Raw genomic sequence first — 27,087 nt, 5'->3', positions numbered from 1 at the left:
GTAGTACTATTAAATGGATGGTCTTGAGTACAAGAGGGTGGGTAATGGACAACTGAAAAAAAGCAAAACTAAATTGGAAACTTGATCATATATTCTGATTCGGGATCGGATATTTTTGTCAACAACCAAATAATACGATATGATAGATGCACAAACAACCAATCCGCAATCTATGATAGATGCACAAACAACCAATCCGCAATCTATAAGGATTGGATCATGGTAGGAAATTCTAATTGAGTCTGCAACTATATCGGTGTAGAACCTAATTACCCATCTTGGCTTGTGTTTCCATTCCTATTGAACTTGTATTTATACCATGTTTCTTATCCAAATATAACTACGCATTTGTTTTCTTATCGGACTATGAAATACTCAAATAAATTTATTAACAAACAATAAAGGCCTCTGGTGCCAGCTGACATAATATAGGTATTTAAATAAAATCAAGAAATTGCAATTATGAAACACCTAATAATTTCTTATGTACCTAGACACAACTGTTAAGGTGTCTTTCTTTTCTTTATTCTGACCACAAACATAGAGAGTGTTACGGGTGGTACCCGCTAGATATCTTTTCGCGGTTGCGCTTGGTGGGTGCAAGATAATTGAGTTGCTCTTACTCTATAGGTTCCATATTATAAGACTTTACTTAGATTCACTCATGTATCGACGATTCATATATGTATCAATACATATCTTGTATATATGTTTACATTCATTAGCACATATAAATCTAAATAAAAAAATCTTATAATATGAAATGGAGAGAATAATATATTGAGGTTTTTTTTTCTAGTTTTTTTCCAGCTTTTATCTTTAAACAGTTAAAAACATATATATATATATATATATATATTTTGTTCACAATTTATTTTTACGATGAATCTGGACCAGGGCCGGCGCTTGCACGATGCATCTGGACATCCAGTTGTTCAGATTCATTCTTTTTTTAGCGGAGGAAGTAACTGTCCATAGCTGGCAACGCCTTCTTCCAGAACTTGTTCTTATAAAGGGAAATAAACTTACTTTCGAAAGGTAAAAACACAGAGATAAACCATTCTTTAAGTTTCCAGGGGTGCTCAAGTCACAACATGCGTGGCAAATCAAACGAATCGAATCAAATCAGGGGGGCCACGAATGGCAGGAATGTTGTTCTTTTCCTGACGGCGCTAATCACCGTCGGAGCTCTCGGTCCGCCCTCAGCAACAACGAAAGAATCAGCCAAAATACAACAAAAGAATCAACAGCTGATGGTCTCTCTCTCTACCTTTCTTTCTTTTCATCATCATCATCAGTGAGCGAGCTTCTTTGCTCTCCCAGTAGAAGGCTGGGCGTCGTCCTTGGCACCGGCCGCCTCGGGCTTGCGAGCCCATGCCGGGGCCCGGTCGGGCTCGTAGCGATAGTCGTAGAACAGCTCCTCGCCGGCGCTGATCCGCTCTTTGGCGAAGATGCCCACCCTGTGGTCGCCTGCTACCATGATGACCTTGGCGTAGCAGTTTGGGTCCGGGGAATGGTTGGCAAACTTCAGCTTGTCGCCCATTCTGTACGCGTCAAGAACGTACTGCATCCATCCATCAAGAGAGGTAAGGTGAGTAGAGTACTGGCCAAACACTGCAGCATATCATAGAACGCATGATATTGAACAGAAACACTGCAGCAGATCATACACTGTATGATATTGAACTAAATGGGTCTGAGAATGTGAACAGCTCAGCTTGTGCAAGAAAAGATAGCAGTCACTAGCAGTGTGCAATCCTGAATGCTTGCAGACTGTAATTGAGAGGTGTTTTTGCACTCACCTCATTATTCAAGTTGAAAAGGAACGACGAATTCTCACGGTCATAGATCTTTCCACGCTTGTCAGCTTCCTTATGGGAGATAAGCTCCCCAGTGTACTCGCCAAGATACTCATGCTTGCCAACACTATTCTGAAGATTTAGGGAAAGAAAAGCAGACGATTTAGATAAGAAGGTATGTCTTCCGATGGAGGAAAAGGGTCAATAGACAAATTTTACCTTCAGGAAAGCTCCCCAGCCAGAAACATCAGATCTCCCAAGTAAGACCTGAAGAGTGCACATAGCAAATCAATGGCATTGATATAGCAAGTCAATACCATCAGATCTCCCTCCATTTTATATTGTAAGACTTTCTAGTCTTTCCTAGATTCTACGTTGATCAACATATATAGTTTATACATGTGTCTAGGTTCATTCTAGGCAAGGCTAAGAAGTATTAGATTATGAAACGGTGGGAGTATTAGAAATGAAACAGGGCCTGTCAGAAAATGAACACACCCTAGTTTCTATAAGTTCACCAACAATCAACAGATACATTATGCACTTCTTTTACTGCTAACGGGAAATTTCTTTGTAAATGTGTATCAGTGAGAAGTTTTTTGGATGGCACGGTCTAACTGGTTTCGTTAATATTCTACTTAACCACTTTCATACTTGCAATTTAAACCCACATGAAAAATCAGATCTTCGCTATACTAAAAAATAGAACAAGACTATCGACAAGTACTGGAGAGTAATAAACTAAACCACTAGCCTCACATAAAAATATCAAAGTATCGAATAAAGGCAAATGGAAGTGCCAACAAGACATGAAAAGAGTATCAATTGACTCAATGAAATTATAACCAAGGTGCAATAGCACAAAAAAAATTCAAAAGTGCAATAGGTCTACCCTTTGTTGCTGTTTAAGCAGCAGTTTCATGTTCCGGCATTCATAATTATCACCTCTTTGGTTGGGAACCCCCAATGTACCATCACCGCACCTGTATAACAGAAATTACAGGCAGTAAAAGAGCAGTTCAAGATCAATATACTGGTGCTTTGTTCTAGAAAAAATAAGGATGAGGAAACAATATATGAAATTGAACAGCAGAGGACTACTTGAACGAACAACAGAAAGCATATATAACGTTCCATAGAGTGAAAAAGGATCACAATTAGATTCACACACTAGCCAGATAATATACTCATCTTTGGTATTCACCTATCTACTTTCAGTATCTAAGAATCCATTTCCTATCATTAATAGAAGTTATCCGTTCATAACAAATTCAAATTAAACTTCCCTATCGTTGGTACATATTTTCATGGTGTAACTCCTGGTAAACACTTCTATAAAAATCATGTTTTTATTATAATTAGTTTAGATAAAGTATATGAGTTGACATCTTTGGGTCCAGAATAGTGTGCTCGCACACATTAGCAAGTATGTTAGCATATGGTAAGAGAAGGAAATGTCAAATTATTCATTTTGCAACATTTGATTAATGTGGAATGTAGCTAATAGGCAAACAATTGGTTTGATTACATTAATTTCAATCCTACCATTTAGATTTTTTTGCTGTGTAACTCCATATCTTCAGGTAATGGAATATAAATTACATATGCCAGATTCTTCCTGAACTTAAGGATAAATCCATCTATAGAAGTTCTATCCTTGAAGTGCAGGCATAGGTGGTAATTTCTCAACTTTCAAGGTAGGTGTAAGGTTGGAGAAGTGCAAAGAATGAAAAGCACATTAGCGTTGGTGAAATCTCAAATATGTACAAATGTGCATTAACTAGGAAAATCATTCGAAGTGTCCAGAGATGTTAAAATACATACCCTACCCAGCAGTTTCTACACACGTCAGGATCACATTCCCTGTCAGCAGCAAAGCATGGACACTGACGGCTGCGACACTGACTCTTAGCACAATGGCAACCTCGGAAGCGATTCTTGCACATTTTGGGGCACCTGCCATGTAGAAGGGATTACTTTATCACAAGTAGCATGACCAATCACTAACTTACATCAGCAGGATGTGACAGCAAATATTTGCACATCAATTTACATGTTCATGTGTTTGTACCGTACATTCCAATTAAAATTATAATTCTCAAAATAAGTATTCGTTCCATTCCATATTATAAGACTTTCTGATCTTTTGCCTAGATTCATGTGTGCTAATGAAACTAGACACATATACAAAACATATACATTGATATATGGATGAATTTAGGTAAATTCAGAAAGTCTTATAATATAAAACGGAGGAAGTAATAGCTAATAGCCAAACAAGCACACGGAACAAAAGAGAAGCATTCATGATTCACCATTTTGGAGAGAGACTGTACACCCTCAATCCCCCACCACCAAGGTTCAATCAGGTCCTCTTCAGCTAGAACTTTGGTGTCTGTTTTCTTAGTTGAAAAAGTGCCTAGTTCCTCGTAGGTTTTCTTTTTGTTTCTTTCTACTAGGCAACATTGATTGTAAAACTTAGTAGATGTAATCATATGATACAAGCTGGTATTCACTAGCCAAACAGCGGATCAACTTATAAACAATTTGAATGTCTATACATCTACCACAGTTTTCCATAAGAAACACTATTAATATCCAAAGAAAAAAAATGCTCTCGCTGTCTGCAATATGAATAATGAAAGAAGTAGCTCACCCACAGTATTTCTCACAGCAGGTACCATTTGTGAGACACGGACATTGCTTCCCGCATGCAGACTGACAACCACAAGGAGTGTATTGTCGACAAGGTTGATCCTTCCTTTCTGTAATCCTTTTCCTAATAAAATGGTAGCCTGCAGTTTTCCAGGTGTACTTTAAACGGCGGACTCGTCCTCGCCTTCTGACAAATCTTGATCGTGTGCGTGATTCATTACCCTGGAAGGTCAAAAATTAAGGTAAGATGAAACCGAAAAATACAAGTAAATGAACCGATGAATCCTACCTTTATATATCCTTTAACAAGAGAATCAACACCACTAAGAGCTCCAGATGCACTGCTGTTTTCAATGTAATTCATATACTGAAAAACATCTGTGCATGTTTTCATCCCACCCAGAAGGTTCCGAGCAATTAAACAACTTCAAGAAAGAGAAAAAACAAGGAATCAGTATGACTATTCAAATTAGGGGAAATCAATGTAACCAATCGTTATAAAAAGGATGAAGAACATCTTCAATATGCTTACAAAGACATCCCGAGGAAACAGGGATGAGTTTTAAGGTATTTGAAATGAACATACGTCAGAAGTTCTTGTACATGAAACACTATAATTTAACACAGCTAGGTACTAAATAATGCAAACATTAGAAATTCCGCTTAATTGTGTATTCCAATACGTTATGCATGACCGATGGTTGATTATAACTTCATTTTTGACAGCTTTTGCTTGAAACATAGTAGAATAAAAATAAAGTTCAGAGATGTCATGATGCAACAGCTTTTGCTTGAAATAGACACTTGTGTTGGAAAGTAATTTTGAAACATATCATGCTGAATATTTTTAGTACTACAGATGCAAAAGTCAGAGTCTTGTGCTGAAGACTGAAAAGTATTAGTTCTTGGTATAACATTAAATACATCAACTTTACTGTGTCCACAACAGGTACAGGGGTTACGTACTGATATACTGGACACTTACATGATTATTTGTGGAACAGTGAACAAATATTAATATGAAGTATAGAAGGTAATGAAATAATTCATATGAAGCTGATCATTACATGGGACCAACCTGTTCCTTCCAAAAATCTCTAATCCTTTCAATAGAAGCCCTTGCTCAATCAGCTTCCAGGACCTGGCATGAGCTTCTTGGCTACGTACGTTCTCATCAACAAATTCCTCTATCCTTGAACTATCACCATCTGTTGCTGAATGTTCATTATTTGTATCCTCCATTGAATCACTCTGAGCATCCACAAAAGATGAGCTATTCTCCATTTGAAGCACACCCTTCTTTCTAGAACTTCTTGTGCTTGGAGAAGTATATTGCGAGGATGTAATGGAATCCTTAATTCCACTCCTAGTATCAGATCTAAGCTTCATATCCCTAGGCCAAAGGCATCCATTAATAATAGAATTTGAGTCTGCTGCCATTTCCTGTTGTCCCTTTTTCACACTCATTAGAATTCTCTCAGCAATTCTTCTGTTAGTACTTTTCTTGATTCCACCTTTTGTGCCAATCTTATTTTTTGAGAGGCCAGGAGAGTGTTGCGGGGATTTATTGCTTAACAATTGTACTTCAGACTCGCTGCTTTCTGAGGAAACCCTTGCAGTTGAAGAACTTTCACTTTGTTGAGATTTTGCTTTCTGTCCACTAGAACCAAGCTTTTTTTTATTTGACCCTATCTGGTTCCTTGCATTCTCTGGTGAGTGAGTTGGCTCCTCGATATCAACAAGCATCATCATGACAACATCTGGCTTAGAGGCCTGACAATATAAATGAGATATATATATCAGCCAAATGGCATGTGCTTATGTTTCAGTCTTTCAGATATCTATATAATCACAAAAGAAGAGCTGCTTTTCCAGAAGCCATATGCCTACAAAATACAGACCACTTTGTAACAGTGAATACCACATGGTGTACCATCATCCGAGCTGCACAATGGTAGCTGCTTTTCTGTCTATGAAAAAGAGACTAATTAGAACAAAACACAATTTTAGGAAATAACTCAGTTTGAAAAAAATTACCGGAAACACTAAATCTTGCGAACACCCATGTAGCTTGCAATCAAAAACCTTCCAACATCAAAATGAGTAGAAGTTTTATCAGTAAACCAGAGATATTATGTAAAATCCATATGACAATTAACAGAAACGTACTAAACATCGGCGACAAAAGAGATTGTCAAAGGAATCCAATGCTGCATCCAGATCTTTATCACCATACATGTCTTCCATTTTGACATTAAGTTCAGACACTTTCTTGAAAGAACCCTCAGGTTTCTCCCCTTCTAGGATCTCATACCTGGCCTGAAAAGTAGACCTATTTAATTTTTTCAGAAATGAAAAAAAAAGTTGGAAGAGGAAAATCCCAAATGTATCAAATGCAAATGTGAGGTGAGATTGAATGCAGTATGAAACCTTTATATCATCAGGAGCCCTTTCGATATCTCGAGCTAGAGTTTCAAGCACAGCATCAGACATGCCACATTCTTGAATGGTCATCCTGACAATCATTGCACAAAATCACCCTTGAGTGGAAAAATTCCATACAGGAGAAACCAAATCTATTGTGATCTATGATGGTTAAGGTCTCAATCACTCCACACAGATTAATGCTGTAGCAATACTTTTCTTACTTGTACCAGGGTTGCACAAAACAGAGCCAGGTCAAATGCGCAGTGTGACCAGCTCAAGATTTTCCCCTGGAACAATGTAGATAAAACTAGTAATGACCATTTCATTTAATGATTTAAGACATATGGCCCAAAACATGCATTTTTTCTTACGAGTTTGTAATAATATAGTTTACTAGATAATCTCATGGGAGTATTGCATACAAATGTTACTTGACCAGTTTATTTAATAGCATTTCTCTATTGCTTCTTATCCTGATGTATTGTGACTTCAAAAGGAAAATATGACAAAATGCTTGCAGAGGAAAATATGACAAAATTCTTGCAAAAGAAAGCATTCTCTAGGAAACTATTACTACATAATCACAAGATCATGCTATGACCCATGGAGTGAGCCCAAGATCCAGGTATTATGGTAACTGCACCTGTATCTTAGTCCCATAAGCACGAAATGGCTAAACAAACTGAGCATACACTAGTGAATGTTAAGGCAAAAGAAAGCATATTTACCGAATTATGCGATCTTCGGAATCCTTGAACTCCTTTTTCTCTTCCTCGTCATCAACAGCTTCATCTTCACTGTCACTGCAAATTAAAGCTTCGCCACAGTTTGTATCATAGTAAATCCTTCGACGACCAAGTACAGATTGGTCTTCTTGCATCCGCTGGTTCCTGCATGGAAGATTGAAAAATCTTATGTTTCAACAAACACTAAAGAAACCCAATTCTGCAAACTACAAGTACACCATATTGTAACAGCAACCATGCATGTTTTGAATTACTTATTTAGACATAGTAAAGTTTATCATATGAGATATACAGCTAAATCCATATCAACAAATGATTCATCGAAAACATGTTTCAGTTTGACCCTTTCCTTGCCGTTCCACAAATCACGCAACAGCAGATGGAACACTAAGCAGCATAAAGCAGATGAAACAGCAATAGCAAAAGAAACACAGTGCTGGCACAATAGGGCATTCAATGTGGCATTTTCTCCTCTTGTTTTAACACACAACTTGCCGCCTGCAAGTCTGCAGCAGCACGCAATTCAGAGAGAGGTAGGGCATGCAGTGAGGTACTAAGGTGTCACATGTGGACCTGTTCTATTTTTACATAATAGCATATCCCAAGCTTATAGCAAGAAATAAAAAAGGAATATCTTCATTACACATTTACAAAATAAGAAAAAAAAACCACCAGGGGCATAAAGCACTAGGTCAGGAAAAAAAAACTATGTTTGAAATGATAGTTGCACAAAAACTAAAGATCATAAATGAGGGAGTGGGTTTGTAAGAGAAATTAAAATAGCATTGCTATGTTGTTGTACTGGATAATAAAGTGTATATGCTATAAATTTCCATGAAAAATATGTAAGATAAGCATGGATCTTAGGGGATGTCAATAAAATGCACCTGTCCAGAAATATCCAAGTTGTATATGGAGGGAGTGTTGACACTTCTGGTAATCTAATCGGACGGATAGCATTCTTTGTGGATAGGTTCCCACCCACAATAACGGTCGATGAACACTCATCTTGAGAATTGCCGCCTTCATCTTCATCAGGAGATGACTCACGACTATTTACAGCACACAGGGCATCTTCTTGCCTCTTTGTGAGCAAATTCAAAACTAAATCTGTACTGTTGGATGTACTAGTTTGCCTATTTTTCGACAAACTGTGAGAGTGCTGTATAATTGGGCTGAGCTTAATGCTATTATCCTCTATCCTTTTCTGAAAAAAGATTATGAGAGGAAAAATAAACCGCTGCTACATCTGGTAAAGAAAAGACAAGAAAAACCAAACAATCAAATCACCTTGATGTAAAGAAAGCGGTCTGATGTGATTTTCTTCTTCAATGCATCAATAACACAGAGAACATAGCTCGATTCGTTACTCCCTTCCTCGGATTGCATCGGCTGCGGGGACAGGAAGCTAATTTGGTCAGAACGCAGGCATACAGATTCAAATTTCGGAGCGGTACAAGGGCACGGGAAACTTGCCTCATTTCGGGAATCGCCAGCCATCAGAGGAGGAAGGAGGCGGCGGCTCGGTGTGCTCGGAGAAGAGAGGCACGCGGCGAAGAGCCGGAATGGAGGCGGCCCGGGGAGTCGGGAGAATGCCGGTACCGGGGAACCGAGAGAACGAGCGATGTGGAAGGGGGAGGCAGGCAGAGGCCCGTCCCGGCGGGCGGGACGGGGGCGCTGCCAGTGGGAGGCGGGCGCCGGAGACCTAGTCGTCGCCGGCGAGGCCGCAGCGACTCGTCGTCGCGGAGTGGGGAGGAAAGGGGACGGGGATTGCGAAGCGAGGGGATTTTATATGTGGGGGGCGCTCACTCTGGAAGGAGTTCACACTGTACCCGGCCCATACCCGGGACGATAGTGGCTCGGCTCGGCTCGGCTCGGCTCGGCCCGGCCCGGCCCGGCCCGGTCCGGTCCACCAAAATCTGGGCTTGTAGCCTGTTGTCACATCTCAAAATCCCAAAATCTTACTGCTTTTTGGCTCGACTCGGCTCGGCTCGGCTCACTCCATGAAGGCTCGCATGAGATTCGGCCTGGTTCGGCTTGGCTTGGTTTGGAAACAATATCTAGTTTTCAAGCTAGCTCATGGTCCTCCCAATAAGAAATATCTTTCTATAAAAACTCGTAAATAGTAGGGTGCAAACGGACCGGATATTAACCGATCTGATCCGCTCCTCTATGAATCCATCCGGAGGGAGGATATGGTAAGAATTTTCTAGATATATTTGGTGGATATGTATTCGGATGTGGACAGTAGTATGCAGAGATATATGCAGATACTTTATGTAGATTATCCCGTAATTTTTGTAGATAATCCTACATTCAGACCATACAACCACTTCAACACAGGCCTAGTCAATCATCTAGCACAATGTTGTAGTGTTGTGCACTGATGATTGAAGTCCATGACTACAAATATTTGTCTTTTGTCCTATGTTATCTATTGTTCATAGTTACAAGTTGCATCTTATTAGTATTTATGTATTTGTATAGATTATGTTTTGTGGATAATTGGACATCATATAGTGCTATGTGATGCTTGGATATTGTTGTTGCATTGTTGCCTAACATAGTGATGACTTAATGTTGTATACTTATATCCATTGCGTATACACGTCATATTCGATAACTTTAGTTGTTTTTTAGTCGGCTCTGCACCGCATTCTCTATCCAAAATAATCCGCTTCGCATTCGCATATCATCCGCCCTGACTCCGAATCCACTTGAAAAATATGGTTTAGGATATGGTATGACCATTATCCATCCGAATCTGATCCGTTTACACCCCTAATTAATAAAAAAATACTATAAAAAATAATAAGATATAAAACTAAAACAAACTCACATATTTGATTATCTATAATCCACATGGTAACCGTAAGTTAACAAATGATAACTCCACTAAACAATAAGAGAATTCATGCGGTCGCATCATAGCTAGCCTCATGAGCCAAACAAGCAGCTTGTGACTTAGCTCGGGCTTGGCTCATTTGGCTGTTCGAGTCCAGCCATACAAGCTTGAGCCAAGCTCTCGAGCTCGAGCTTTTTGTCTATTCCTGCTAACAAAGTTGGTGGAATTAAATAGAAGAGGTTGGGAAGGAAAAGTAGGTGGAAAATTTTAGTAGTGAAAGTTTATGATTAGTTAAAAAAGAAATGTATGTATATAAATTGTTATGTTTTGAGATAATTTATGCACACTATAAGTTGTATATTTTGGGATAGATGTACTTCCACTGTCCAAAAATATATGAGATTTTGATTATGCACCTGGTAACTACTTATAAGCTATTTTAATCCCTTCATTCATATTTTGATCAAGTAAGCTATTTTAACTTAAGCAATAAACTGTATTTTCTAGTTGGACCTATACCAAACATAAACTAAATTTAATCAATAAATGAACGTGATGGCTTGGTGTCATTGGAAATTCTTGCAGGTTGGATGAGCATACCTACACCACTGAATCCTGAATACTTGCACAGATATCCAACATTCTACGGTGGCTCTGTTTGGTTTAGATGACTAATCCATTAGCCCCTCCACTTTAGACTCGTTTAGTCCCTAAAAACCCAAACAGGAGGGACTAAAATTGTATTAGTCTGTTAGTCCTTTCCAGAGATACTTATTGGAACTAATTTTTCTTTTGACACACGTCGCCCCCGCATAACCAATCTCGCACGCGCCTAGGCAGGGGGCCGTTGGCGCCACCAGGGGTTCTCGTCGCCGACGCCCGGGCAGGGGGCCACCACGGCCGCCGTCGTCGCTGCCCACACCGGAGGACGCCGTTGCTGCTGCTGCTGATTTGAGATTTGTCAATTAATGCACTTTTAGTCTCTTTAGTCCCTCTAATCAAACAGTAGTGACAAAAAAAACCAAACACCACCTAAAATCCATCCGCTTTATTTTCTTTGAGAAACAGTTAATTGACTAGCAAATAGTCCGGGTACATTGGACCCATCCACTCTTGTACAAGTTAAAACTAAACATGGTTATCTTCATGTTGGGTTAAACCCTCTCCCCTCTGCATCAAAACTTGCAAATGCTGCCAATATAGGGTTTTCTTTACCGCCGGAGGCTTTGCTGTGGTCATCGAACAGACAAAATTTATTTAAAAAATTAACTATTTTTTAATTTTATTTTAATTTGGTATGGCTACCTTCACTTTATAGTTGTGTTTGTTATACCAGTTATCTTTAGATTTTTTTTCTCGTCTTCTGTGCACACCCTTCCTGAATGGTTAACGACATGTTTTTTTTTATAAAAAGTTTCTATGCAAAAGTTCATTATTCATATTTCTAAAGTAAATTTTTAGTTGTGTAAAAGTTAATTGGATCATTTATATTAAATAGCTATAAAAATAGATAATCTTTCCTCGTTTATCTTTTTATCCACAAAAGAAAGCAGCCCATCTCTCCACCTACTTTTTCGAGACCCTGCAGATATCGCCTCTCGTGTGGTGTTCATAAAAGCTTCTCCATTTTTCAGGTAAAGTTGCCTAAATGGTGTGATGTGATCACCATGACTAGGTTATCCCTAGGCCATGGTGGCCTAGAGGATAGAGCTCACCTCTTTGGCCACCGTGTAATATTAGATGAAATCAGTCGATTTGACCTCCCTAAACTATGACCCTGGGTCAGTCTAATCGGCGAATGTCTGTGCACCCATAACCCACATAAACGTTTTTGTATACCTAAATATATATATATATATATATATATATAAACTTATTATACTTTTCATTTGTACGTATAAAGTTTATATATAAACAATTTATAGAAAATTTATACGTAGAAACAAATTGAACATATAAAGTATATAGTAGAAATATATTTACATTAAAAATCATCTTATAAAGATGTATATACAAAGATTATACACTAAACAATTGTATATAAAAAGTTTATATATAAGAAGCTACGTTGGCATGGGTTAGCGGGTGCACTAGCGTTCTCTCGTTAACCTTTTCAAGTTCGATTACCTCCTTCAACTGCAAAACCATATATATTGCATCCTTCTTCTATTGAAACCAAACGATATATTTACCAACAAAAAATAATTTATGAATAAAACTTTTACATACGTATTCTTAATGGTCTAAAAGCTAATGCTGGAAAATAAACTTCAGTGAAAAAACATTAAAATCAACTCGAAATTTAAAGTTGAAAATTAAAATTTTAGCATATAAGCATAAGCATAAGCAAAAAGATGGAGGTGCAGTTTATTTTGCCTCACTTGGCGACTTTGACGATGTTTTTGTACTGTGCGGCACCTACTTAGGGACTTTGAACTTGTTTTCATCCGATTTGGCATTGGGACACAAGTAGGATGTAGGACCTATATGCCAACCCCACTTGTGCTCTCCCCTATGTTGTATTCACTCTCATGTAGCCGACAAAGATGGTGTTGTTAGGGGCAGATCCAGTGCAGACTCCAGCCTCCCTACATGATGGATCCCTATGAAAAATAGGGGAGAGGGGAGGGGAAAAAAACTAGCCCTCTAGCCTTCGTATTCTGAATCTGTCACTGGGTGTTGTGGCAGTGGTATAAGGTGATGGCCAACAAGAGGAGCCTAGGAGGATGGCAACCGATGACAGGAGGTTGGGAGGAAGGCGGTTGTTGTGGGCCTGTGGCAAGGTGGAATCATAGGCATGGGGACAAAGGCGGTGGCTTTGCGCGGGTGCCATGGCGAGTGAAGCTCAAGCTTGACCTTGAATCGATGTCGACGAAGTAGTCAGCGGTAGAAAGCTCAAAGAGAATGCTGAAGAGGGAGGTCGCTTCCACCGAGAAAATTGCTATTATAACATCCTCAAAGCGTGCATTCGCTGGTATGCCATCCTCCATTTTGGATTTTCGCTAAAATGTCATTCTCAAACTAGCCAAGCTCGTCAAAATACCATTTGTCCCTTTTGCTGCAAATAAAAAAGGTTCAATCTATATTTTCATAATTGTGCTGACCAAAATACCCTTGTCTAAATTAATTGAACTGGCTATCATTGTTATTATATTAGAAATGATTGAATTTTTTTTGCATCGCGTTGTAGCCTAGTTAAATGAGCTATGCATTTTGTTGAGGTCAGTGAAATGTCATTTTTGTTGACCATAAATTATGTGAAGTATTTAAATGCTATGATTGGTTTCTTTAATAATTATATAGCGTGAATGCTAATTATTTTTTGCAACATTTTGTACAAAGTATTTTAAATCATGTTCTAATGGAGATAAGCATCTAATAGAGATAACTAGTACTCAAGTTTAAATCATACCGACGTTACAATTCAATCGATTCAGATAGGGGTATTTTGGTCAACACAGTTATGAAAATATCAATTAATTTCTATTTGCAGCAAAAGGGACAAATGGTATTTTGACAAGCTTGGCTGACATTTTAGCGAAAATGCAAAATGGAGGATGGTATACCAGCGAATGCATGCTTTGAGGATGTTATAATAGCAATTTTCTCGGTGAGCGTTGCATTTTAGCGAATGCAAACCAGAGGATGGTATGCATGGTTTGAGGATGTTATAATTGCAATTTTCTCGCTTCCACCTCAATTCGGGCTATGGTTGAGGGATGTTATATGAACTTTTTGATTATACGACCGCGTCGGCCCATGTGCAAAAATAATGATGGAAAAATTAAGTATCAGAGCCAGGTTTCGATCCTGGGACCTGTGGGTTATGGGCCCACCACGCTTCCGCTGCGCCACTCTGATTCTTGTAAGATTAGCACAATGTTACCAATTTAACGTAAAACGTTGTGTTGTTACCGATCACCACCACTACGATGAAAATAATAAACGAGGAAAATATAATTTTTTAAGATTAAGTTTAAGAGAAAAGATAAGGCTACTCCGTTATTCTCTCGTCCTGTGAAAAGCTCAAAGGGAGTCTGAAACGTAATAAATCTTGGTTGTTAGTTATTTTTATTTTCTTGTTCGAGGTGGTTTCGTTATTTCAAAGTGCGGATGGTATCACCGAACTTTTATCTCAACGACTCAGGAAATTTACCTATTGGTCGCGGTCTATAGTAATTTTGGATCAATCTCCTAGGAAGCTTACAAAGACCATGAAATATGGAGACAATTGCTCATTTGATCCTAGTACGAAGTCTAACTACTGAAATAACCTTATTTTTTCGGTTTGCTTATTTGACCTCATTTTTCAAACGAAGCAGTCATCTAATCATCTTCGGCATACACTGTTAGGGTTTTATTTTAGAAAAAGAAAATATTAATAATAATATAATCATGATATGATGAAACTACCTCGACTCATCCTCAACCTAACTCTATCTCTCTCCATCCCGTGCAGCAGACCATCCACGACGATGTTGAGCGGCAGAATAGGGTGGCGCATGGCGTGAGGATAGCCAACGAAGCGTGCATCGGGCGGCCACACACGAGGAGGTAGTGGGAGAGGCGACGGCGGGTGGAGACGGTGGCTGCCGCGCGCTTAGGCCGGGGAGAGGCAGGGGCAGTCGATCTGTTGCGGGCGAGGAGAGGCTGCGGTGGCAACACGGAGATCCAAATATGTTGTAAGATCATATGCGTGATTAATATTTTCTGATGAACAATTGGCTTGCGATTTGGTTTATAAATTGAATTTGGTTTGAAAACAATTAAGGTGTTGGTGCGAGTGTATGTAACTAATGTGAGTCAGGTTGCGATATCTGTGCTCGAAAATGGTTGGTATATCTCTAGTTGTGCAGGTGACTTGAGGTCAATATCAGTCAACGGTGGCAGGATCGTGACTAAGCTTAGGGAGAAGCTGAGGTTCGGACGATCGAAAATGCCGGGTGACGATATTGAATGCAAGTTGACACATGGTGGAGGAATACCGTGTGGGATGGAATCATAACGATCTTCACATGTTGTATATGTAAGCGCCAGAAAAATCGGGAAGTACGGATCAAAACTGGATGAGAAAAGGAAAGGAATTTGCCACAGTACTCGGTTCGGATTACTGTAGCAGACCGGGGGTTACTGTAGCGAAATCTGGTTATTATAGTGCACGTTCGCGGTTTGGGAAACTGGATTCTAATTGGAAATAGTTTTCGAGGATGAGTCGTATTAGTATAAGGAGTCCTACTCCTATTTGGTGATAGACTTTTCGATAGAAATAGAGACCGAGGGGTATGCCCCCGGTGTGCTTTTTGTGAGATTTAGTTGTTGATTTTAGATCGACGATTTTGATAGGAGTGCCGTTGGTGCACTTTGTAAATACCAGTTGATGCAATAAAGTCAAGATCATTCAATCTACGTTTTCGGCTTTTATCTACGGGTGATTTTTTGGATTTCGACGATCTGATCGACGTCATAGTAGTGGCGCGATCCGATGATCTGATCGGTGGCACATGAGCGGCGCGATCAAGATAGCGGCGGCACAGGAGCGACGCGATCAAGGTAGCAAGCCTTCGTCAATTTCTTCGACACAGGTAATTCTTTATTCCACGAAAGATTTTTAGGTTTTGTTTTCCCCCTATCATTCACCCCCTCTCTGGTAGGTTTGTTTGATATTGTTCGATCCTACAGATGTCTTCCAATTTCTCGTTCTTGGAGATGGCGCTGGCGAAGATCGCCGAGGAGCTGCACACCTACGGCCTCATCCTGGCCAACCTCGCCCCCCTCCCCGTGGCCGGCCGCTGCCTCGGCGCTCCCCTCTCCCATGCGTGGCCAGCGACACTGCGCAAACCCAAGCCAATGCCGCCTCGCCCTCCTCAACAACCCGCCGCCGACCCAAGCCACCACCGCCTCGTCCTTCCTTGGCCCGGTCGAGGGAGAAGGGGAGGTGGCCTCGTCCTTCCTTGGCCCGGTTGAGGGAGAAGGGGAGGTGGAAAGAGAGAAGGACAAAATAATCAATTTGTCCCTGAGTTAACGCTGTTAGCTTCACTTCAAGAATGAGAAAAAAGAAGAGGGTTAGTCGGCAGCTTTATTTTTGAAAAACGTGGTTAAAGAAGCAAACTGAAAAAAAAAAGGGTCAGATTGTTAGTCATCTTTAAAAACAAGGGTCAAACACCGCCGATCAGGCGATCCTGCCGCGGCATTTTGTTGCCTTAGGTCAAAATTTGTTCTGAGCGCGGACTAGGGAAATTCTTGATCTTGCTGTAAACTAAGCGGTTCTCTGTTTGCAGCGCCGTGGAAAACTTCGCACTAGGAAAATCCGCACGGTGAGAGCGGGGTATCATTTCTTATTCTTTTTTTTTTTGTTTTGGCTGTAAAATTGCTACTCCGTTCCTGGCTGAATTTTTTTCCTCCGTCAAACAAGAGGTGTCTCCACCGGCCGAATCCTCATTCTTTTCTTCTTTCTCGCAAAAAAAGAAGAAAAAGAAGGAATCCTCATTTTCTTATCCAAATCGTCTACCGAGATACTGAGTCCTCGCTCATTTCATCCTGTCAACTTGACCATGTTGTGACATGGATGTGGCTATACTATTTTGTTGCATTCGCTAAGTAGGGGAAAATTATTCTGATGCTTTGATTAGTTCCAAGTTAATCTGGTGTTCTGATGTGCAAAACAAGAACTGTTGCCATAAAATCCTTGGTCGTACTTCCATGATTATATATTTCCCCGTTTTATAATGTAAGACTTTCTAGTCTTATTAGATTCATATGGATACTAATGAATTTAGACGTATATATAAATTATATATATTTATCAATTGATTAATTTAGATAAGGTTAGAAAGTTTTACAGTATAAACGGATGTAGTATATCGCAGTAATATGGTGATGTGTTAGGAGCTCCCTCCACCACGATCAAACTGCACGCTGTTATGTTATCCTCAGTCCTGATATGGATGAAATACCAGCAGAGCCTAGCTTTATCTTTTTGCCTGATAGTTTATGTGAGAAACTCTCAGGAATCTCTTTTGTTACTGGTCAGCTATGTCTAGTTTTATCTTGTGTGAAACTTTGGTCAACTATATGTCTAGTTTTATCTTCTGTAGAACTTTGATTTGTGTCTCTATCCATACTAGAGTGCTGGATGAGGTCAGTTTCGGTCAAAATATGGACTGGGATCTCCCGTGTGCTTTATTTAACAGGAATTACAAACAAAAACATCACGAGCTTCCCTCTGGACTTTTCTCTGTTAATATTTCAAAAAAAATATTTTTACCATCTTACAAAAATACCTTGATGTACCATATTTTTTAGTATAAAAATTTAGTACTTTGAGAGATATAATGTAACCTAAGTTACTAGAATATTGCACTAAATTTTTTTATATCTCAAGGTACTCCTTAAGGATTCTTAAGGATAGTAAAAGAAAATCCTTTAAAAAAGACTTGTTTTTTACCATCCTTAAAAAAAATCTTGAGGTTATTATATTTTTCAGTGTAAAAATTTAGCATCTTGATGTATCTTAAGATATCAGAATTTTACATTAAAATTTTTGTACTTTGTTAAGAATGATAAAAAAGCTTATATGATGTTGGCGCCCTGAGATGCCTCAGATATTTGGTGAATGCTCCATCTCACAGCAAAAGGCACTAAGATTTATGCCACTAGTTGCTAGTGAAGAGGACAAAGAGAATTGCAGTGAGAATGGGAAAGAGCTTCCTGGTTTATGCTTTCTTCATTCACAAAATAATAGGGAGGCTTTTCTGTGAGTTCATTGCACTTACATCACTCAATCACACTGGTGTGCCTATCAGTATCAGACAGTGTCCCTATATTCCCTACAACTATTATTCGAGTTACTTATCACCGATAGCTCATGGTTTAGTGAGGAGCTAGGCCATGCTGGAAAGATATGATTCTCATGGCTAAAGCATCAGTAAATTTTTTTGTCACTGCTTTTTTAAGGACAATGGGCGCTGAAAAGCAGAGTGAAGACCATCACCTTCAAGTCTACTGAAATTCAAATCAAGTAAAATGATAACCCATTATTAAGAAACTATATAAAATGAGACATCTTATTTCATTAAGATGGCACTTTTGAGATCCAAGCCGAATGTCTTGAGCCCAGCAACAGATTTAAGTTCAGTTCTAAATTAAGTTTGTGCACACATTTAATCAAGGTTTCTCCTGTTATTCTGTGATCAGACAAACTTTGATTAGAGAGAAATTATCTAACATGATGGAGCAGAAATAAATACATGTTCCACCGTTTTGGTGCTACTACTCTATAGCAAACAACTAAGCCCCCAATTTCTTCAACTAAAGCCCTAGCTAAAGCACTGTTGCTTCTGTTATTGTTAACCAAGGTACCACCCTAGAATCATCTATACACACATCCTCATTAATTCCATCACACTATACTGCTCTTTGCTCACCTCAAAAATTTTAAAAGCTATCGAGCAAGTACCAACAATATATATATATATATATATATATATATATATATATATATATATATATATCTGAAATTACAAAGCAAAACTTAACTTAAAATGCTAAGGTACTCGATCAATCAAGTTACAAACAAACACACTATTATTTCATATCACATATTGTTACTCATCAGCAAGTCCATATCATGCCCTACATATAGATATATATATTAAGCCCCATCGATTCAGAACCATGGAACGGTGCCACAGCTGCCGCCGTCAGAGAGAGCAGCAGCAGCAGCAGACGACGAAAAGAACATCTGCTCCACCTCCACCTCCACGTCCGATCGCTTGGCGAAGCGGCCCTTGATCCTGGGGCGCGCATCCGCGTACGCCTTCCTCGTCGCGTAGCGTATGGTCTTCTCGAACCTCCTGGCCTTCTTCTTCTCCCTGTACCTCAGCACCCTGGCCTCCCTGTCCATGGCGCTGAAGCCGAGGGGCACCTGGAACGACGGGCCTGGTGCTGGGAAGAGGCCGATGGCTCCGGCGGGCGTCAGGTGGACGCTGAAACTCGGCGGCATGTCTATCGCCGCGCTGTCTGGCACTATACCCACCTCCATTGATGAGAACGATATCTGAGATGGAATCGGCAAATGGTCACTGAAATATGCGAATCATAAGGGAGGGGGGATTGCAGGTGTCAGAGACCCTGCAATGATATATAGATAGATGGATTTAATTTAATTATATATGCATAAAAATTACCTCCAAGGATTTTACTGTTGCAAAAGTAAGATATTTTAAAAAGTGATCTTATTTTCTTGGCAGGATGATCAGTTTTTCCCATCGTTTTTTAATTAGATAACTGCTTTTGTTCGAAAGATGGCTTTCACTCAAGTAGTATGAACTCTACAGCATTGACAACGAAGCATGTAACATGGTAATCGATCTTCTCTGAAAAGGACTTGTAGTAATAGATGAACTCACGCTGTTGCTGATGGAATCCGTGTAAGCGCTGACCCCGGCGGTCATGGAGGCGGCCTGGTCTGCTCCTACCACCCCATAGGCACTGTGCTGCTGCTCACTCACCATCGTGACCTGCGAAGGTACCACACACTCGCTCCCTTCCTTCTCCACAAACTCCTTCTGGATCTCCTGCTGTTGCTCCTGCTGTTCATGCATCTCGTACTGATCTTGGCGGCTGTCGTAGTACGAGTTGTAGCCGACAAGATCGAAGTATTCGTCAACTTCACCGAAGTACATGCCGTTGTTGTTGGTGTTATCGTTGTTGTTGTTGCTGCTGTTATTGTTGTTGTTGTTGTTGTCAGAGTTTTTGGTGAGCAGCAGCCAGGAGTCCACCTCCTCGTCCTTGTCGCCGAGGACGGCGGCGGCGGTGGCCGGCGCCGCCGCCTCGGCGAGCACGGAGGCGGCCGGGATGGCGACGGGCGGGAGCGGCGGCACGGGCGTGCGCTGGTGCCGCCTGGCGAGCGGGTTCGCGGAGTGCACCTGCACGTCGCAGGCGACGCAGAGCGCGGCGGCGTCGGCGCGGCACGCCAGCGCCGCCGGGGCGCGCTCGCAGGCCTCGCAGACGCGCACCCGCTCGTGCCGCGACGCCACGCAGTTGGCCGCGTGCACCCGCGCGTCGCACGACGCGCAGAGGTACGCGGCGTCGGCGCGGCAGTACACCACGGCCGGCGCCGCGCGGCACCCGTCGCACGGCCTCGCCCATCTCGCGCCGCCGCCGCCGTCTCCTTCTCCTCCTCCCCCTCCTCCCACCTCCTGGTCGAACACGTTGCCGCCAAAGCTATAATTCATCAACGAAGTGGCCTTTTTTTGTCCGTGGATCGCGCCACATGGAACAGCAAGCGCAGTGCAGTATGCTAGTGTAGTGTAGCTGCTGTGGCTACTGGCTAGTTAGCTTGGCTTGACTATTTTGGTTTTCCCTTATATGCTGTGGGTGTATATCTCTTCTCCTGCTCCTCTACCTCGCATGGCTTTCTTATGTCTTCAGCACTGCTTCTTTCTGGGCTTCTTGTGAGTGTGGGAGTGGATTTTGGCGGGGAAAGGTCACCAGTCCTGGGAGTTGGGTGCAGAGTACTAATAGTAGGGTGTTAGCCCTTGTTCTTTCTAGGTTGGTAATCCAGATTCTTTCGTTTTCCATGTCCATATTTTCTGAGCTATCAAACAGTATGTTTTTTTAAAAAAATATTTTATAATAAGTTATTTTAACAAATCATATCAATCTATTTTTTTATAACCAGTTAGTTAACCAACGAAAAGAACACGACCTTAGTCGAATCCAACGAATGACACTTGGCGCGATCTGGAGGGACGGGCAGTGTTGTATGCCTGTTTTGTGGTTGCCTTTGGATGTTGCTGCTTCGGTGCTTCTCCGTAATGCCAATCCTCAATGGAGTCGTCGTTTTCACTTTTCAGATAAAGATTTGATGCACTTTGGCGGGGCCTGGACTAGAGGAATTAGAGGGAGTGCCTGTCCGCACGCCCCATGAGCTAAAATCTAACTGAACTGATCTCAACACTTTTAAGCCAAAGCAACCACACTTTTCTGCCGAAAAAGCTTTTGTATTTCTTGTGTAGCCGATCCTTCTTTGTCCCAAACATGATCCATCCGTGCATCCTTTGAACATTCAGACCAGTAGTAGCTAGCCTCTTAAGCAAATCAAATCAAGTGTAATTCCATGAATCAGTAGGATCCTAGGATTGTCACCTAAACAATTCTAAGTCTAAAGGCCGAGAGAATTGGGAGCCATTGATGATGTGTAACAAAAGAGAGAAAAGGGCAGGGAAGAAGATGCTGCCTCTCTCTTTATGCACAAATCTTTTTGCAAAAGGAGAAAGGGAGGGTAGGATTCCAAAGCGTGCGGTTTTGTGCCAGCCATTGGGCGGCTCCGCCTTAGCCGTTCCGGCTTTAGGAACCTCCAGTGTGAGGCAGCGAGCGCAGATACATGGGAGAAAAGTCCCAAAGCGGCCTGCCATGTCACTAGATAGTTTCTTTTCTGCCATGTTGATATGAAAATATCTAACCTGATGTGTGGTGCAATGGACAAGTCAAATTATCCGTGTGTTTTCTCTTTTCTCTTATGCGCCGGACGGCAATGGGTTGGGTCGTGCACAGGTAGAGCAAGGCCGTGCCTGATCCGATACTCGCTTTTGCCCTTTGATTGATACCCGATAGGATTGGCGGGGAGAACTCCATACGTGTGCTCGTGTCCATCGGGCATGGGTATACCCGGTGGGTGTCTAATGGGTTCCACATGATTAATATCTCAATATAAAGGTAATTAAACAAAGAGTAACAAAATCAATAAATTATAAAATTATCACCAATGGTTTAAAAGAGCAATGCAAATTATAAATAAACTAGCGTAATTTCATCTAAGTTCAAGATTTTAATAGGTCGATTGGAAATCAATATGAGAGATAGACCAAAATTAACCTCTACATAAATTTCAGGTTGGACATGGGTTACCCACCGGTAAAATATAAAACCCGGCTGTGGTTCAATTAAGTGTTACGAGAAACATTAGACTATGCAAATAAAGTATCAGTGGTGCTATTTCAGCGTTTGTTCTTTAATACTAGCCATATGCTACACAAATTTTTATCTGTAGACTTGTAGTATGACAAAAAAAATCTGCCTTGGTAAGTTGGGCCCTGTTCGTTCACCCCTTTTAGATATCTAATCTCCTTTTTTTTTACGTGCACGTTTCCCGAACTGCTAAACGGTGTATTTTTTATGAGAATTTTCTATAGGAAAGTTGTTTTTAAAAATCATATTAATCTATTTTATATTTTTTAAATAATTAATAATTAATTAATCATATACTAATCTATTACTACGTTTTTCGCGTCTGATAACTAACCCATCTCCCCCTTCAAACGAAGGCAGCCTCGATATATTGACATCATTTGTTTTTACTGTACAATCAAAATTGATCTCCTTCTCCACTAGTGGTTCTTTTTTTTGTTCTAGTAAAAGCAAAAACAGTTTTTTTTCCCCTCCTGCAGTCCCTCTTTATTCCGTTTCATGAGTGCGTATATATACAGCAGCTCGGTAGCGGTAGTGACCGGTGAGCTGCCAGGCGCAGGTGATTGAAGAGTGGGCCCCACGACCCAGGAATTTTGTTGCAGATGGTGACACCTAAAGTTTAACTCGTCAGTGATCAGGCAAGGACTGTGTCTGAGATACCATATTTGGCTTTAAGACTTTTGGCATAGGCATCCAGAATTATTTGGCCTTTACATGTTCTAAAGGAAGAAGTGTCATTGTTTCTCCCAAACAGTTCGATACGTGGAGTTTAATGCACACAAATGTTTTCGTGGGAAGCTGATCTAACAGAGGAAGATGAGCTTTTGCAGTAGCACCAGCCAGATGCAAGTAATTAGGCTGCAAATTTTCTGGGTCAGTGCTGAACTGTTGATGGTCTGAATTTCTCTTCCAACGACAACACCGGAAACATCCAAATGATTAGATAAAATGCATGCAGGAAGAATAATCTGATGCACATGATCTGTTCTGAACATTTTCCAAGATTGGTGAACCTGAAGCCACCAAACACTGGCACTGGAGAGAGAGAGAGAGCCTTTGACCCATTAGTGTCCCTATCATAACACTCATTACTTTCTGCTTGCTTACTCTACCAACCACATAAGAGTTAGTTCATCTCCCTCTTGACCATTTTTTTCATCACAATTCACCAAGGTAGCCTTGTCCAACTCTGCTATAAAGCCCATGCAGAATGATGAGCTTTTCACAAGAACATCTGAATTATCATTGTCCAAAAAAAGAAGGAACAGCTTGGAACTTTTGGTCAGAATGGCAGTGGCTACAGGTGTTCTGTGCTCCAGGGCGTTCGCTCTCTGCATGGCTTGTGTTCTCCTGGCCGTGCCATTGCTGGTGGCTCAGGATCATTCGAATCTGAGCTTGGAGCACTACTCAAAGACATGCCCCAACTATGAGCATGTCGTCCGGACTGAGATGGAATGTGCAGTTCGTGCCGACCCTCGCAATGCTGCTCTGATGCTTCGCCTCCATTTCCATGACTGTTTCGTCCAGGTTCGCACACAATCCTCTTTTTTTTTAAAAAAAAAATGTACTTTACACACTAACCTATCTTGTTCATCTGAATTTCTTCAATGAGCATATATAACGGGAGTTACGCATAGTCTCTGAAAAATCTGAATGTTCGTTGCAGGGTTGCGATGGATCAGTGCTGCTCGACGACACTGCGACCTTGATCGGAGAGAAGAAGGCAGAACAGAATGTGAACTCGCTGAAGGGATTCGAGCTGGCCGATAAGATCAAGCAGAAGCTGGAAGCTGAGTGCCCTGGAACAGTTTCCTGCGCGGACATGCTTGCCATTGCAGCGAGGGACGCGGTTGTCCTGGTAAAATCTAACCTAACCAGACCTATGTTCAGAGTGCTGATTCTTGAGCAGTAGCCTCTGCATGGAAGCAACTTCTCACTTGTGCAAACAATTGAAGTTTTGGCTTGTGTTTGCTACCATTTAGGTTCATATTGGGCTTGCTATGCAAGGAAACATGAATCACAAACAAACATACATTTCAGGATTACTTTTTTTGAGTGTAAACATCGCTAGCAATTTATTCATCTAAATTTAAATGTTTAGAATCCTCCTCAAGAAGAAGAGCTAAGAACTCACGGGCATCAGACACACAATTACAACAAACCTTAGTAGTAATTTCTTCCTTCGCTAGTCGATGTGTCACCATGTTCGCCGAGCGTATCATTATATCTGGCTCTTAACTCATAAAATCATTGTTTCCATCAGCATATTGTTTTGCTTTACAATAGTGTCAGCATTTAGAACTCGCATGCAAAAAAAGAACGGTTACAGAACGGAATTTTGTGTGTGCAGGTTGGCGGGCCTTACTGGGATGTCCCAGTTGGAAGATTGGACTCCAAGAAGGCAAGCCTGGAACTAGCAAACAGGGACATCCCCACTGCTCAGCAGGGCCTCGTCACCCTCATTTCCAAGTTCTGGGAGAAGGGCCTTGATGCTACTGACATGGTAGCCCTTGTCGGTATGTTCTTCTCTCCTGGATGCTGAGGTTTTACCACAAAAGTCGGTCACTAGCTCAATTCAGATTAGCACATGCCATTGAGCTTCAATACCACAAAAAAAAAAAGAGAGAGAGAAAAAACCTTTCAAAACTTGTCATTATATTACGGGTGAAGTTCGATCATATACCTCCATGTAAGATTGAAACCGAGTATTGACCCTCCTAGCCTGAATGTCAGTGACCTTAGATGACCCCACATGTCATTGTGCTGGAGCGTAAACTTTTTGAATCAAAGACTGTGAAAGCAGTTCCTCTGACTTTAAGTCAAAAGGACATTGAGACTGACATGTGAGTCCTACTGTATATGGCCCAAATGCCAGTGACACGAGTCCCTCTTATTTAAAGTCAGAGGATCCCGTTTGGAGACTTTGAGCGGGTCCTCTCTCGTCTTTCTCTCAAGACGAACACTGATTTACCTTACAACATCTGCAAATCTTTCTCTTTTTTTTTCATGAAAGGATCACACACGATCGGATTTGCCCGGTGTGCCAACTTCCGGGACAGGATCTACGGCGACTACGAGATGACGACCAAGTACAGCCCGGCGTCGCAGCCGTACCTGAGCAAGCTGAAGGACGTGTGCCCCCAGGACGGCGGCGACGACAACATCAGCGCCATGGACAGCCACACCGCCGCCGCCTTCGACAACGCCTACTTCGAGACGCTCGTCAACGGCGAGGGCCTCCTCAACTCCGACCAGGAGATGTGGTCCAGCGTCCTCGGCTACTCCACCGCCGACACCGTCAGCAAGTACTGGGCCGACTCCGCCGCCTTCTTCAAGCAGTTCTCCGACTCCATGGTGAAGATGGGCAACATCACCAACCCCGCCGGCGGCGAGGTCAGGAAGAACTGCAGGTTCGTCAACACATGATTGAGAGAAGCAAGCTGGGAGAAAAAAAAATTGTCTTGTTTCTTTTTTGATGGCCGTACTGAAAATAAGAAGAAGAATGGTTGGCTGGGATGCTGTTCTTGGTATAATATGCATTTGTCAATTTGTCATCGCTCTACAAAATACTATGTTACATGATGTACTCCTGGGTTTTTGCACAGACTTTTTTATCTGTACTTGAGAAATGGATTGAGATGATGTTTTAGCCAGTTTGGTCTTTGGTGCACCTACCATTTTTTGGGGACAATAATTATTAATCTTCAAAGAACTGGTTATTAATTACTGTATAGTTGTCACACCCGGAGTTTCGTCCTAAGCCTAAAATCGTAAAAAGAAATTCGTAAATAACAATTGGCTTAATTAACTCAGGAAGAATCCCTCTAAAAGAACCTAATTCAATTAAAGCGAGGCTCGCAAATCGACTAACTGGATTTAAATTCAAATTGCAGAAGTATAAAATTTGGCCAAACAAAATAATTTAAAACTCGGCAAAAGTGGGGTTTTCCTTTTTCCCTCCTTTTTCCTTTCTTTTTCCCTTCCTTCTCAAATTGGGCCGCAGTCCAATTTTCCTCCCTCCCTTTTCTTTTTCCCTTTTTCTTTTTCTTTCTCTCCCTCCCCGGGGCGGCCCAGCCGAGCCGGCCCACTCCCCCTCGGCCGGCCCAGCCGACCGGTCGCTCTCCCTCCGCCCCGCGCGCGCCCCCGCCTGGGCCGCTGCCCCGGCCCAGCACGCCCGCTCGCCCGCGCCGTGAAGTCCGTCGCCGCTCCCTCCCCCTCGCGCCACTGACAGGTGGGGCCCACCTGTCAGCGACCGCCTCCCCGCCGAGCCCGCGCCGCGCCGCCCCGAGTCCGAGTCCGCGCCGCCGCCGCAACCGCCGTCGCCGCAACGGCCGCCGCCGGGACCGCGTCGTACCCGACTCGGTCTCCAACCTCCGCCCGCCCTAGCCGGCGCCGCCACCCTATAAATCCCGAGCCGCCGCGCGCCGTCGCCCACTTTCCCTCTTCGCTCGAGTCGGCGCCGCGCTGTCGCCGTTCGCCGCCACCGTTCAATCGTGCCGCGAGCCGCTGGTCGTCGCCGTCCAGCTGTGTCACCGCCTCCGCGACGCCGTCGCCGTCGGATTGCCGCCCCGTCGTCGCCGGTGGACATCCCCAGCGCCGCGCGTCCCCCGTCCGCCCGGTCGCCGCAGCGCCTCGTCGCCTCGCC

At 41.9% G+C, this 27,087-nt stretch overlaps 3 protein-coding genes and 1 non-coding gene across 4 annotated transcripts; 1 reads left to right on the top strand and 3 right to left on the bottom strand.

Annotated features, from left to right (window-relative positions):
• Window positions 1–1,029: 1,029 nt before the first annotated feature.
• LOC102706390 (histone-lysine N-methyltransferase CLF) lies at window positions 1,030–9,374 on the bottom strand. The gene is made up of 16 exons (XM_015838605.1): window positions 9,104–9,374; window positions 8,918–9,019; window positions 8,515–8,834; window positions 7,610–7,771; window positions 6,885–6,969; window positions 6,624–6,773; window positions 6,492–6,539; window positions 6,356–6,424; window positions 5,533–6,227; window positions 4,744–4,879; window positions 4,456–4,676; window positions 3,624–3,755; window positions 2,692–2,782; window positions 2,019–2,066; window positions 1,803–1,931; window positions 1,030–1,564 (listed from the first exon to the last, which is right to left on the bottom strand). The coding sequence occupies exons 1-16, from the start codon at window positions 9,125–9,127 to the stop codon at window positions 1,295–1,297; spliced, it is 2,682 nt and encodes an 893-aa protein (XP_015694091.1). The 5' UTR covers window positions 9,128–9,374; the 3' UTR covers window positions 1,030–1,294.
• Window positions 9,375–14,261: 4,887 nt separating this feature from the next.
• On the bottom strand, window positions 14,262–14,333 carry TRNAM-CAU. Its single transcript has one exon. It is a non-coding gene; the product is annotated as a tRNA-Met (tRNA).
• Window positions 14,334–19,095: 4,762 nt separating this feature from the next.
• LOC102706109 (zinc finger protein HD1-like) lies at window positions 19,096–20,939 on the bottom strand. Its single transcript, XM_040525128.1, has 2 exons — window positions 19,880–20,939; window positions 19,096–19,527 (listed from the first exon to the last, which is right to left on the bottom strand). The coding sequence occupies exons 1-2, from the start codon at window positions 20,705–20,707 to the stop codon at window positions 19,138–19,140; spliced, it is 1,218 nt and encodes a 405-aa protein (XP_040381062.1). The 5' UTR covers window positions 20,708–20,939; the 3' UTR covers window positions 19,096–19,137.
• A 2,733-nt stretch (window positions 20,940–23,672) lies between these two features.
• LOC102718089 (peroxidase 11) lies at window positions 23,673–26,122 on the top strand. Its single transcript, XM_006655935.3, has 4 exons — window positions 23,673–23,969; window positions 24,109–24,300; window positions 24,793–24,958; window positions 25,456–26,122. Exons 1-4 carry the CDS (start codon window positions 23,730–23,732, stop codon window positions 25,866–25,868), a joined length of 1,011 nt encoding a protein of 336 aa, XP_006655998.1. The 5' UTR covers window positions 23,673–23,729; the 3' UTR covers window positions 25,869–26,122.
• Window positions 26,123–27,087: the final 965 nt, after the last annotated feature.

The sequence above is a fragment of the Oryza brachyantha genome, chromosome 6, assembly GCF_000231095.2.
Source record: "Oryza brachyantha chromosome 6, ObraRS2, whole genome shotgun sequence".
Classification (NCBI taxonomy): domain Eukaryota; kingdom Viridiplantae; phylum Streptophyta; class Magnoliopsida; order Poales; family Poaceae; genus Oryza; species Oryza brachyantha.
The sequence above is the reverse complement of the archived record's forward strand: the minus strand, read 5'-3'. Positions and strand labels throughout refer to the sequence as shown.